The sequence below is a fragment of the Aulonocara stuartgranti genome (assembly GCF_965226115.1).
Source record: "Aulonocara stuartgranti genome assembly, chromosome: 1".
NCBI classification, from domain to species: domain Eukaryota; kingdom Metazoa; phylum Chordata; class Actinopteri; order Cichliformes; family Cichlidae; genus Aulonocara; species Aulonocara stuartgranti.
Genome location: NC_138939.1, coordinates 3,734,352 through 3,747,282, shown reverse-complemented (window position 1 = coordinate 3,747,282; position 12,931 = coordinate 3,734,352). Strand labels below are relative to the sequence as shown.

Sequence of the window (12,931 nt, the reverse complement as noted above, 5' to 3'; positions counted from 1 at the left end):
TGTTTCAGGAAAAATGCACGCAGGAAGTTTGGCAAATCAAAATGGCCTTTGTGCCTTGGCCTTGACTGTCTGATGGGAATGCTTTTTTTCAAGGAGATACATTTTTTAAAAGAATTTATCATCACTGGAACAGTCGGGTAAAGCTGAGGCTTTACAGCAAAGAGGTTAAAAAGGGGCAGGAACTGAACTTGCATATGTAGAAATAGTATTTCCCAATGCATTTACACAATTATGTGCAAAATATTATTCTCCTATCGCCTCCAAAGTCTGATACAAGAATGACTGAACGAACTGTGGATGCATTTGATCAGCAGCAGAAAATTCCTCTGATCCTTTTTTGTATTAAACAGCAGCTGTGAGGCTGTAAATGTTCTCAATAAAACTGAAAATTACCTGAAATATCAGAATACTTTATTGATCCCTGGGGGATAAAACAGCAAGCTGCTGTTCAGCAAGAAAACCCTGCAAACATGTTGTGTTTGACAAGTTTCCTTCTTCAGTCTCAACACTTTATGATAAAAATTGGCAACAAACGGTAAATTCATTGTTAGTGAAACAAACACAGACTCTTTATGTTGTTATTAAACACTGAAATGCAAAAAAATATATAATTCTAATAAAACCACTAAGTAAGACATGAACACATGGAGAATATCCAAAATAAAAGACCCTCTCCAGAGTACATGTGTAAGTTGGAAAAGACAGAACAAAAGTGCACTGAAGACACAACGTGAAAGACACGCGTCATCATCATCATCATCGCTGCTCGTTCCGTGATGCTGAGGTCCAGCCAATCGGGAGGCAGTACTCGCTCATAAGTTGTTGTATTTTAATCCAAACTATTTTAGTGCCTAAAGGTGGTAAAAGTAAACGAGGACACCAACGTCCACAGTGTTGAACTCCATCTGCCAACCTCTACGTGCTTTAAAACAGATATTATAAACATCACGTGGACATTATGTGGATATTACTCTAAAGTTGGATCTGGTTTACACAATTAATGATCACTTCATTATTTAATTACAGTACATAACCAGTAACTAAAGGTTAATTAACTATCAATTTACCATTTATTAATTATATTTTAGTGTTACCGCCATGTATTCTCAAGCTACTAATTGTGTTACCTTCACGGACGCAACAAAAAATCTGAATTCTAGAAGTGCCGAAGTTTAAACGCCTGATGGGAAACTGTGAGTCAGCCTCAGACCTGAACAGTTGAAGAAGGAAAAACAAACCCCTGCAGATGTTTGAGTTAAAGGAAGGTTAAAGTAAACAGGAAGCTCTTCATTTCTAAAGTTTGATTACAGTGAACGCAGTGCTGCTGTAAACACAGCCAGGATGCACCTAGTCAAGTGAACGTCTGTCTGTCTGTCTGTCACTGATGCATTTAAAGAAAACGTTTCAGCATCCAGCACATTTTTTTAATATCTGGAAATCAGTTTTACTGACTGGAAACAGCAGCTTGTGTGCTAATCTAAATTTATCTAGTCTGATGAGGGCAAACCTTCAGCAACACTTGTAATATTTTAAACAACTTTGTTTCAACAGTGCATGTTGGCTTCTGTACTTTATCTCAGATTATAACCCAGGAATTTGAATTTTTGTTCTGGACTTATTTTTGAAAGTTTAAGAGAATGATGTGAGGTTCCCAAATATGTTATTGTCTATGTTATCATGAGCTTTGGGTTTGAGCTTCTGTTCTTTATGTTCTAGTTTCTGAACATGCCATTTCCAGTGCCTCTGAGCTTGTATTAATAATTCTTGATTTCTGCTCTGTTCATTGTCTGTCATAGTCTCATGTCCATGTCTGTTTCCTGTTCTAGTGGCTAGCCCATGTGTCACTGCCTGGGTCTCTGCGTTTGTTACTTCCTGTTTTATTTTGATAGTCTTCCATCCTGTTCAGTTTTGCTTCCCCTGTCTCATTAGTCAGTTTCAGCTGTGTATGTAGTCTATTCCCTCGTTATCCTCTGTGTATGGTGATGGTTGCATGTGATCACACAACTGAATTACTCTGGTACCTGGTTGGTGCTCCAGTCCTTCCTGACTTAAGTAAAAGGATGCTAAGGATGGAGCTGGTTTAAGCGCAGAGGCCAACAAAATGGACTTAACCACACAGGGGGAACGGGGTTTCTTCTTGTGTCATGTTTAGTTACTGTCTCTGTGCTTTTTGTCTTTAAATAGTTCGTTCAGTTACTATATAAGCTGAGCTGTCTCTTATTGTGGAGGTCAGTTTGTTGAGTTATGATATCTTGTAAAATATTGTTGTTTTTGGAGTAGAATTATGTCTGGTTGCCCACTTAGTTCTTAAAATAGCTTGCTTCCATTATTTTGAGGTTTTGTAGTAACTTCTTCTTTTCGGGGGTTTAATAAAACCCATTTTTAGAAGATGACACCTGTGCTTGTATGTTTTTGGCTGCTTGGTCCCTGATAGTATTTATTTCCTCAGTCTCCCTCTCGTCGTTGTCATGTCAACCAATCATGCTCTGTGGTTTCCCTGTTAAATCCAGAATTCAAAATCCTGCTCCTCACATACAAGGTCTTAAATAATCAGGCCCCATCTTATCTTAATGACCTTGTAGTACCATATCACCCTATTAGAGCACTTCGCTCTCGCTCTGCAGGCCTACTTGTTGTTCCTAGAGTATTTGAAAGTAGAATGGGAGGCAGAGCCTTCAGTTTTCAGGCCCCTCTTCTGTGGAACCAGCTTCCAGTTTGGATTCGGGAGACAGACACTATCTCTACTTTCAAGATCAGGCTTCAAACTTTCCTCTTTGCTAAAGCATATAGTTAGCCCATATGGAAAAGATATATATAAATCTTATAAAGTTTGTATCTGTCTTGTGTGAAACTTGTATGAAAAGCATACAAGAGTGAAAACAGATATAAGATCCCTTGAAGAATTATATAATGAAACTTGTATGTTTTGGATACTTACTAAAACAATATATTAAAGTAATGAGAAAGTGGCCACTTTCATGAGTAAAATCATATAAGTTTTTACTATTTCTTTTCCATATAGTTAGTGCTGGACCAGCTGACCCTGAATCCTCCCTTAGTTATGCTGCAATAGGTGTAGGCTGCTGGGGGATTCCCATGATGCACTGGGTGTTTCTTCTTCACTCACTATGTGTTAATAGACCTCTCTGCATTGAATCATACTAGTTATTAATCTCTGGGTCTTTTCCACGGCATGCCTTTTATTCTGTCTTCCTTCTCTCTCCCCAGCCTATGTTGGCAGATGCCTCCCCCCCCGATCCAGCAGAAAAAAAGACTCTTTAATGATTCTGATGGTGTAACTCGGTCCCGTCTTCCAAAGCTGGTTATGCAGAGCAGGCCCAGCCTCCAGTGTCTCTTGGCTTCCTTACACCACTGCTGGCTGAGCCAGCTGTCTGCCATGTGCAGCACCCAACACAGAGTTCACCGCTCCATTGTCTGATCCTGCTCCACCCAATCCAGCAGGCCCCTGTCTCCGTTACCGGCCACCTGCAAAGCCGCCCTCGGTTGTCTGTCTGCTCATCTGGCCACGTCATAGGCCTCCAAAGCTCCACCGTCTCCGTCGGCTGGCCTCCAGAACTGCTCCTTCTGCGCCGCTGGCCACGTAGCCGGCCTCCAGAACGTCTCTGTCTTTGCCGCCAGCCTCTGAGTTTTGCCCTGAGGCCCGGTCGACCTCCTGAACTGTTGTTTTTTGGTTTTGGGCTCTGTTTTTTCCCTCCACTCCTCTGTATTCTGAGCAGCTGTTTTTGGTCTGTTCCCCATGAACTCATTTCTCCTTCACGTGTTCATATTTATAGCAGCTGGATAAAAACGGGTTCCACCTGACCTTCACTCACAGCAAACTCTTTGTGTAAAACAAAAAAAGCAAACTCGATAAAACCACAAGAGTCGTCACGCGATGATAACCTGCAGAGACGCAATGACTCTTCACTTCCTTTCTCAGCTGTTGTGGGAACAGGAAGTTGTCAAACTGTTGTCATAGAAACCATAAATCAGAGCATTTTTCTATAGAGACAGGATGAATGAGGAGATATTGGCCGACCGAGGTCCCGAAGTCACATTTGTCGGTCAGAGTTATTCTGAGAGGAGAGGCGCGCTTTTGTCCATCGCTAATAAATGATCAATAATAAATAGCTGAGTGTGACTCTGTGAACTTCACTCATCACAAACAATTTTAATGCTTTATCCTGTCACCTCGGATTGGACATTGGATTGGATGTCACCTGATGATCCTGAGATTGCACTGATGTACATTTATGAAGGCTTCATGAAAATTAATCGTCATGCTAAAAAATGAAGCCATTGCCAGTCAGACTCTTTCCAGACTGTATTTTATGGTGAATCCAAATCTGACTGTCCTTTCTTACATTCATAATTCCATACATTGTGAAAAAGTCCCAGACATCACAGGTTGTAATGCAGCCCTAAACCATTACAGTTGGCTGTAGACACTCACTGTCGTACCTGACCTGCTCTGTGCAGCTCTGACACTCATCTACCTTCACTACCTCTGCTCTTTGCATCCTCACTGTTACGCCAGTCTTTCATACTATACAACAGTAGGCATTCTCAACATTCAAACACCCATCCCAAATTAGCCTGATTAGCACACGTCATGGAGTACTATGTTTATTTTCATTTTCTTTGGTTAATTAACCAGAGGCAGTTGTTGTTAAGCCGGGCAGGATCGATCCAATATGGAAATCTCTTTCTTTGTCATCTGCATGTTTCATTTGGCAAAGTGTACCTCAGGCTTTTCCTGTTTCTCTTCATTAAGAATGGATGCCTGACAGTCACTTTTCCACTGAGACATTTCTGTATCAGATCTTTGCTTTCTTACAGACACAACTTTTAGTTATTGTTCATCAGGGGTGATCGTGGCTCAAGAGTTGGCAGTTCGTCTTGTAACCGGAAGGTTGCTGGTTCGAGCCCCGGCTCGGACAGTCTCGGTCGCTGTGTCCTTGGGCAAGACACTTCACCTCCTGCCTACTGGTGTTGGCCAGAGGGGCCGATGGCACGATATGGCAGCCTCGCTTCTGTCAGTCTACCCCAGGGCAGCTGTGGCTACAACTATAGCTGCCTCCACCGGAGTGTGAGAGTGAATGAATAATGGAATTGTAAAGCGCTATATAAATGCAATCCATTATTATTAGCTGCAGACATTTTTTTAGGCCTGCCACTTCGTTTGTCGTCCACCTGTCCAATGTCCTCAAATGTTTTAAAGATATGGCACACATGATGGTGAGATTTTGGCTAATAGCTCTTTGGGAATACTCTTACTGAAGGATCCCGTCCATTTTTGACATCACACACATCCAAGGCTAGAAAAAAACTGTCTGAAACTGAGCATTTAGAGCAGTGTGGTCTGAGTCATGTCTAACATGAACATCCACCAATGCAACAGTAAAGATATGACAAAAAATAAGGACAAATATTATTGATCCCATTTAAAAGAGAACTACATATGAAAACACCCATAGAGGCAAAACCTGTGATTCTTCTCAGATTCAGTCAGAACTTAGACACGTGAAATGTGGCTGCTTACAACCAGTTTGACTTCCAGTTCCAGAGTGGGTAATCATCTCTGATGAACCCCCTGAGAAAGCAGAAACATCTGACTCAGAGTGGAGCGCAGTGGAGCCCCAGTGGTCTGCTTCAGTCTCCTTCAGCTGAGCTCAGGTCTGTTTCTGCTCTCTGATGAATAATTTCCAGATGTTTCCATTGTCTCAGCAGCAGATCTCAGATCAGATTACTGAGAGGAACCTACCCATGATGCACCGGGAACTCCTCCTACGCTGTCTGTCTTCAGGTTTTCAGTTTGATGTAAACTGACTCTGGGTCAGTTTAAGGTGCAGACCCATGACTCACACTTCAGCTTAAAAATGGACCAATCAGCTCACAGCTCTGTTTTAAAAATATAAACGAGTCAGCAGAAACATCAGCATCTGGAAATCATCTTCAGCCATTTTTTTAGCCTACTGCCATGACAACAACCTGCAGCGACAACCTTACGCAGTGTGTGTGTGGTTGTGTGTGTGTGTGTCTGTAAACAGCTGTTGCACACATCAGTCAAAATGTTTCTTTTTCTCCTCTCTGTGTCGTAGCCGGAGATAAATCTTTAAAGTGGAACATTATTGTGGTGTAAACTCGACTGGACCTCCCTCAGTGCTCAAAGTGAAACTGATCCAGGTTCAGTCGTCAGAGAGAGAGATCAGAGTCTCTGCTGCCTCCTGCTGGTCTGAAAGAAAAGCTTTAAAAGATCATCTCAGTTCACCAAATGATTTTTTGACCCAATAAAAGGTTTTTCATATTTAAATTGTTGTTCAACTGAAAAATAATTAACGTAACCATGGAAATCCAGGAGTAACCTCGACACGCTAACCCTAAATCCTGCTTCACGATGCAGACCTGCAGCTTCTGTTCATTTACTCAGCGTTTTGTCTTTTTCTGTATCCATCAGTTTGAACTCAGTGTGTTAAGCTTTTCCAAGTTCAGCTACAATGGGACTAATCTCATGCTTGTAGCCTGCTGATGGTTAATCTCTTGAAAGGGTGCGCACACACACACACACACACACACACACACACACACACACACACACACACACACAGTACAGGGAAATATGACAACTTTTTCTTTAATGTCCACAGTGCAAACTCAGGGCATCAATGTTGCTTTACAGTACGAAGGTCCTGGGTGTATTAAATACATCACTGCTCAAAGACGAGGAATTTATTAAATATTTCAAAAAGAGAGTGGACTTCATATTTAGACTATGATGACACTCCCGGAACATCAGCTTCTGTTCTATGGGAAGCAGGGAAAGCTGTGATGAGAGGTAAAATAATTTCTTTCCCCTCACACAAAAAGAAAGAAGAAAACAAAAATATTCAGGAACTAGAAAAAACCATCAAATCCTTAGAAAAAGCCTACGCGTGCGGCCAAGATCAAGAAATAATGAACAAAATACGCAAAACGAAACTAGAATTATATGAAATTATTAATAAAAAAACCACAATTCCTTATACAAAGACTTCGCTTGCAGAATTTTGAACACAGTAACAAATCCGGTCGATTTCTAGCTAACCAGTTAAAAATAAATAAATAAAAAACAACTATATGTGCTGCTAAAGATTTGTCTGGAAACACAATATATGACCCTTGAAGAATAAACAACATTTTTAGGGATTTCTATGAAACTTTATATTCACCAAAAATAAACCCATCTAAAATGAAATTCATCAGTTTCTTGACAACATAACTCTTCCAAAATTACTAGACAGTCAATCAATGGCACTGGATTCGCCACTGACGCCAGGTGAACTCCAGGAAGTGCTGATAAGTATGCCTAATAATAAGGCTCCAGGTCCAGACGGCTTTCCTGCAGAATTCTACAAAGAATTCTGGACAATTTTGGCACCAGTATTCCACAGAATGTTGCAGGAAATCGAGGAAAATGGCAGACTACCACCAAATATGAATTCTGCCAACATTAGTCTCCTGCTAAAACCAGACAAAGACCCTTTATTTCCCTCAAGCTATCGTCCAATATCCCTTATAAATGCAGACCTCAAAATAATCTGCAAAGCTCTCTCAAAGAGACTGGAGAAAATAACCCCCCTCTTAATTCATCCTGACCGAACTGGTTTCATAAAAGGTCGGCACTCCTCAACAAATACAGGTAGATTACTTAATTTAATAGACTACTCATACAGTAAAAACATCGAAACCATAATATTATCTCTAGATGCAGAAAAAGCGTTTGACAGAGTTAACTGGAAATTTTTATTTGCAACTTTACACAAATTTGGTTTTGGAAACTCTTTCATAAACTGGCTAAGAATATTATACAATTCCCCAACAGCTTGTGTCAGAACAAATGACCAGACATCCTCCAGCTTCTGTCTCCTGAGGGGCACCAGACAGGGATGCCCACTCTCCCCTTCACTGTTTGCAATTTTTATCGAACCACTAGCAGCAGCATTTAGACAGAATTCAGTAATTAAGGGCATAAAATGTAAGAACATAGAACATAAAATCAGTCTCTATGCGGATGATGTGTTACTTTTTCTCCAAAACTCACAAACCAACCTTTCTGAGGTAATTACTCTAATAAACTGGTTTTCAAGAGTTTCAGATTATTCAGTTAACTGGTCAATTTCTACATTTCTTCCAATTAACTGCTCCTTCCATAATTCCTCTTCTGCCCCACTACAATCTGGAAATATTAAATATTTAGGTATTAATGTTTCTCCTAAGCTTTCAGACCTAACTAAATTAAACCACATCCCACTTCTAAAGAAAGTAGAAGGCGATCTGACTAGATGGAAATCTTTACCCATATCACTCATGGGAAGGGTCGCCACTATAAAAATGACGGTCTTACCAAAAATAAATTACTTATTTCTAATGATCCCGAACAAACCATCACAAGATTGGTTCAGATCTCTGAATTCATATATTTCTAAATTCCTTTGGAAAGATAAACCCCCGTGTATCAGCTTAAAAACGCTACAAAGAACCAAGGATAAAGGAGGATTAGATCTGCCTAATTTTCACCAATACTTCTCAGGCTTCAGTACATCTCAGGATGGTTAAAACATACCTTCTTAGATGAGCCCAGGGTAGATGTTGAACAGGCACTATGCAATAATCTAGAGATCTCAGACCTACCATTTATCAGCTCAAACATCAAAAGACATGAATGCTTTAAAAGTATCAACATCAGCTTTTCTCTGACAGCATGGTGGGAGTTTCTAAAAATAACGGAGTCTTCATTAATCCCATGCAAACGTACACCTATCTGGAATAACCCTGACATATTACAAAACAATAATATGATTAATTTTCCAGAATGGAGTGGTAAAGGAATTAAATACTTAGAACATATATTAGAAGGAACAGACTTTATTCCATTTGACAGACTAGTTACACAATATGGGATCAACAAGACAAGGTTTTTAGAATATCAACAAATTAAATCCATAGTAAAAAAGCAGTTTAACCTCAGTCAAGTTGAATTGCAAACACCACCAAGCGCGGTACATTGTCTTACTCTTGAATCCCCTAAATTATTGTCTAAAATATACAGAACACTTTCTAAAATAGATGAATCAATATCCCTTCCTATTGCAAAGTGGGAAGCAGATTTGTCAGTCAGCTTAGACCAAAACTTCTGGTCTCAGATTTGCTTAAAAACCTTTAAATTGATTAGAAATCCCAGTCTGCAATTAATACAATACAATACAATATAAAATACTACATAGAGTACAGGTACTCGGATGTTCCAGATGGGCTTTACATCTTCCAACAACTGCTCACACTGTCAAGGCAATACACCAGACAATTACATCCACGCTCTTTGGTTCTGTCCACCAGTGCAGAAGTTTTGGCCGAGATATGTAAAGACAAGGGGTGCAACGATACACAAAATTCACGGTTCGGTTCAATACTTTGGTGTCACGGTTCGATATTTTTTCGATACAAAAAAAAATTGTTCATGCCTTTTTAATTTGTCATTTATTAAAATTATAAATATATATTATAACTCAAAAGTACAGTTTTTAAATTTAATGTTGCTGAAACAACAAAGTAATAAAAAAAAAATCCATCTGCTCGAGAAATCACTCATCTTTGGAAAAGAGAGTTTATTACAGAGAAATGGCTCTTTCCAAAATAAAAGCTATTCTATATGCTTCTTCTGGGCTATATTCTCAGCAGCATATTAAACATATCAGGTCCCCATAAGGAGAATCCTGTGCTAACGGCTGTCTAAATGACTCGGGTAAAGTTTGTAGCATGCGTGCTTGTTGTTTTTGTCTGCTTCCACTTGTCTTTGCACTAGGATGATGTCTAAATGTGCAGTCATATTCGTTGTGTTCCCACTAGTGCTGTCAGCGTTAATCTGAAATGACGTTAATGCCACCACACGGCAAATCTACGTTAACGAGCTACCCCGGGACAACACGTTAACGAGCTAACTGTCTCGCTCCCTTGTCCTGTGCTCGGTGAATCTGCGTTTGACTACTCCGCCTAGGCTGCACTGACGAGCGCAGATCCACTGAGCGCTCAACACAGACAGCATCATCAGAAGAAAAGTTGATATAATAAATTAAAAACTTTGTATTGTTCGATACATATGTGTACCGAACCGAAAGCACTGTATTGAACGGTTCAATATCGATACAAGTATCGTTGCACCCCTAGTAAAGACTTATCAAAGTGTCTGAAATGTAAAATTCCAACCTCCCCTTTAGTGTGCTTGTTGGGCAAATTGGATGATGTCACTACAGAAACTAATACAGTCCACATGGTTTTTACTGCCCTATGCATCGCCAAGAAAACGGTCCTCATCAACTGGAAAAATAAAAATCTTAATTCTAGCCAATATAGAAACCTAATAATAGATCACATTAGTCTCAAGACAGCTTCTGCCACCACATTACATCAATCCCTCTGGGCTCCTTTGATCGGCTACATCACTTAGCGGGGGTGGGGGGTCGTGGTTTGGTCCCGCCTTCGCCATTGTGGTTGTTGTGGAGGTGTCCCACATCAACCTTGACGCTTAGGGCGTCTGGAGAATCCTTAGGGACGTTATCCCTGGAGGGCTTAACCCAGGGGTTGCGGTCATAACCTGGTTAGTGGCTCTGGTTGCTCTTAGAGAGTGTTCTCCTCGTGGCTGTGTGCAGCAGTGGCGTCGGGTGGGCTCCCCCAGGTCCTGTCGGGCTGGGTGGTCCTGCTGCTGTAGGCCCCGGTCTGGATGGGCCTGGGCTTCCTTGCCTTGGTGGGTGCCGAAGGACGGGGGTGCCTACTGGGGTCAGCGGGAGAGCTGGCCCCAGGGAGGGGCATCTCCTTCTTTTCCTCCCCATCCCCGGCTGCCTCCCTCTTCCCGCTCCAACACACCCACCCACACAAGTAGGGCCTTGGGGTGCGGGTGTGTCACCAGGGTGCAGGGGAGGCATTCCCCCTCTGGCTTCTGCTCCGTGGCTGCTGGGTGACCCCTCGTCTGGGGCTCTCCTCAGCTCTTCCCAGGAGGGTGGCACGGATGCCCCTCCGGTGGTCCTCCTTGAGCCATGCACTCCTCCATGCCTGCTTCATGACGACCCTGAACCCTGGATTGGCAAAAGAAAATTGACGGACTGCTAATCTCATTGGGAAGCTGAGTGCAGATTAGTTTTTGCTTTAGGATTAAATCTTGCTTTTGTTTGTAATTCTTTACAGGTCACAGACTAATATTTGAATCTCAGTCTGTGATGCACCAAGTTAGGACTCATTCTCTCAGATTTGATGAAATATTTTGATAATGAAAATAGTACTTCTCTTTTATGACCTCCTTGTAATTTTAACCAAAGCTTTCACCACCAGGGGGCAGCATGTAATCTGCAGGTGTGTCCAGATGATTTTGGATTGGTGCTGGTGTTATTTTAACTTTTAGTATCCTTTTACCTCTTGCCCCATTGTTACGACTGTTAATAAGAACACCAGGTTAAATAATGAAGAATGCAATTATCATATTTTTTCAGTGTTATTTATTGAGTTGATAAGTTAGATCTGAACTCTTGTGAAGCAATAGAAGGAGGTCAGTCTTTTACTCTGACAATAGTGAACTTAAAGTATATAGTGAACTTTAATCTGATGTCAAATAAAAGTTGAGGGCTGTCCCAGAAGCTGCTGTGATATCGCTGATTTCTCACTCATAAAAATCCCCCCAAAAAACAACAATATCCACCAGAAGTAGTTCAATGTCATCTTTATAGAAAATTGTTCAGGTTACAGGTCAGTGTATTTTGTTTTCCTTTCCAATAGAAAAGAGCTCCTTCTGCCCAACATCAGCACAGAGACAAATACAGACTTTTGGTTACAGCAAAAAAACCCAATAAAAATAAAGTGAAACGATTTCCTCGTTTCACTCAGCAGGTCTGAAACGATGTAAACACATTCATCTGGTCTTTGAGGAAAAAACACGTTTCATTGCGCTGTTTAAACAGACAAAGATCTGCAGGTCAAACTGGAATAGTTAACATTGACTGTATGTTTAAAACAGTGGGATTATTTCATGATAAACTGATGAGATCTTTGTGTTTATTTAACTGGACATGAACAACAGCATTCATATTAGCAATTAGATCAAATAGTCTTTTAGTGCAATGTGTTTTTATGGATTCATCATGGGCGTGAAGTGTTGCAGCTAGCCAATGACACCTCCCCCCAAACAAAACACAACTTAAACTAAAAACAATTAAATACAAATTAAGGTAATAAAACAAAATAACCAACCAGCATATATAGATATAGATATTTGGATGGAATTAAATATTTCTCATAATATTGTGACTTCATTTCTTCCTTCACTGTTCTCATTCAATAGTTTCACAGGTCAACTTTCTTACTCTTCAGAAACACAAAGCTGAGCTTCAAACCGGAACTACAGAAACCAACGTGTGACATCACAGCAGCTGTGTCCAGCTTTTTTGTGTCAAGCAACAAAAAAGAAAACTACAATCCCATAATTCTTTCATTTGATAAGTAAGAGCTTCCCACTGTTAGCATGTTAGCATGATGAAAAAAACCTAAATGTCTGACTGGACATTTTAACTGAACACATGTATGTGCCGGCATAAATCCGTTTACATTTCTTAAAGCAACAGAAACCTTCCTGCAAGCTTTCCAAATATTTACTGTGAATCAGCTGCAGACAGGAAGTGACCTCACTGCTTGTTGCCCAGTTTCAGGAAGCGCTGTGACTTCTGTCTTGCCATGCGACGCTGCCGCTGTGCCATCTGAGCATCAAATATGGCGGTGTGCAGCTTCTGCAGGGAACAAGAGGAACCAGGTTGGGGAGGGTTACATCACGAAACAACACACATCCACACCGAGGCTTTCATTCATACCCAGGTTTCCACCCATACAGACGCTTCACCCATACTGAGGCATC

At 40.9% G+C, this 12,931-nt stretch overlaps 1 protein-coding gene across 3 annotated transcripts in view; it reads right to left on the bottom strand.

The window, feature by feature from the left end:
* Window positions 1-11,730: 11,730 nt before the first annotated feature.
* vps13c (vacuolar protein sorting 13 homolog C) overlaps window positions 11,731-12,931 on the bottom strand; it is a 59,631-nt gene continuing 58,430 nt past the window's right edge. For all 3 annotated transcript variants that reach the window (XM_082529252.1, XM_082529253.1, XM_082529254.1), the window contains one exon: window positions 11,731-12,806. In XM_082529252.1, the coding sequence (XP_082385378.1) occupies window positions 12,705-12,806 (102 nt within the window). In that variant the 3' untranslated portion in view covers window positions 11,731-12,704. The remainder of the gene's footprint in view (window positions 12,807-12,931) is intronic.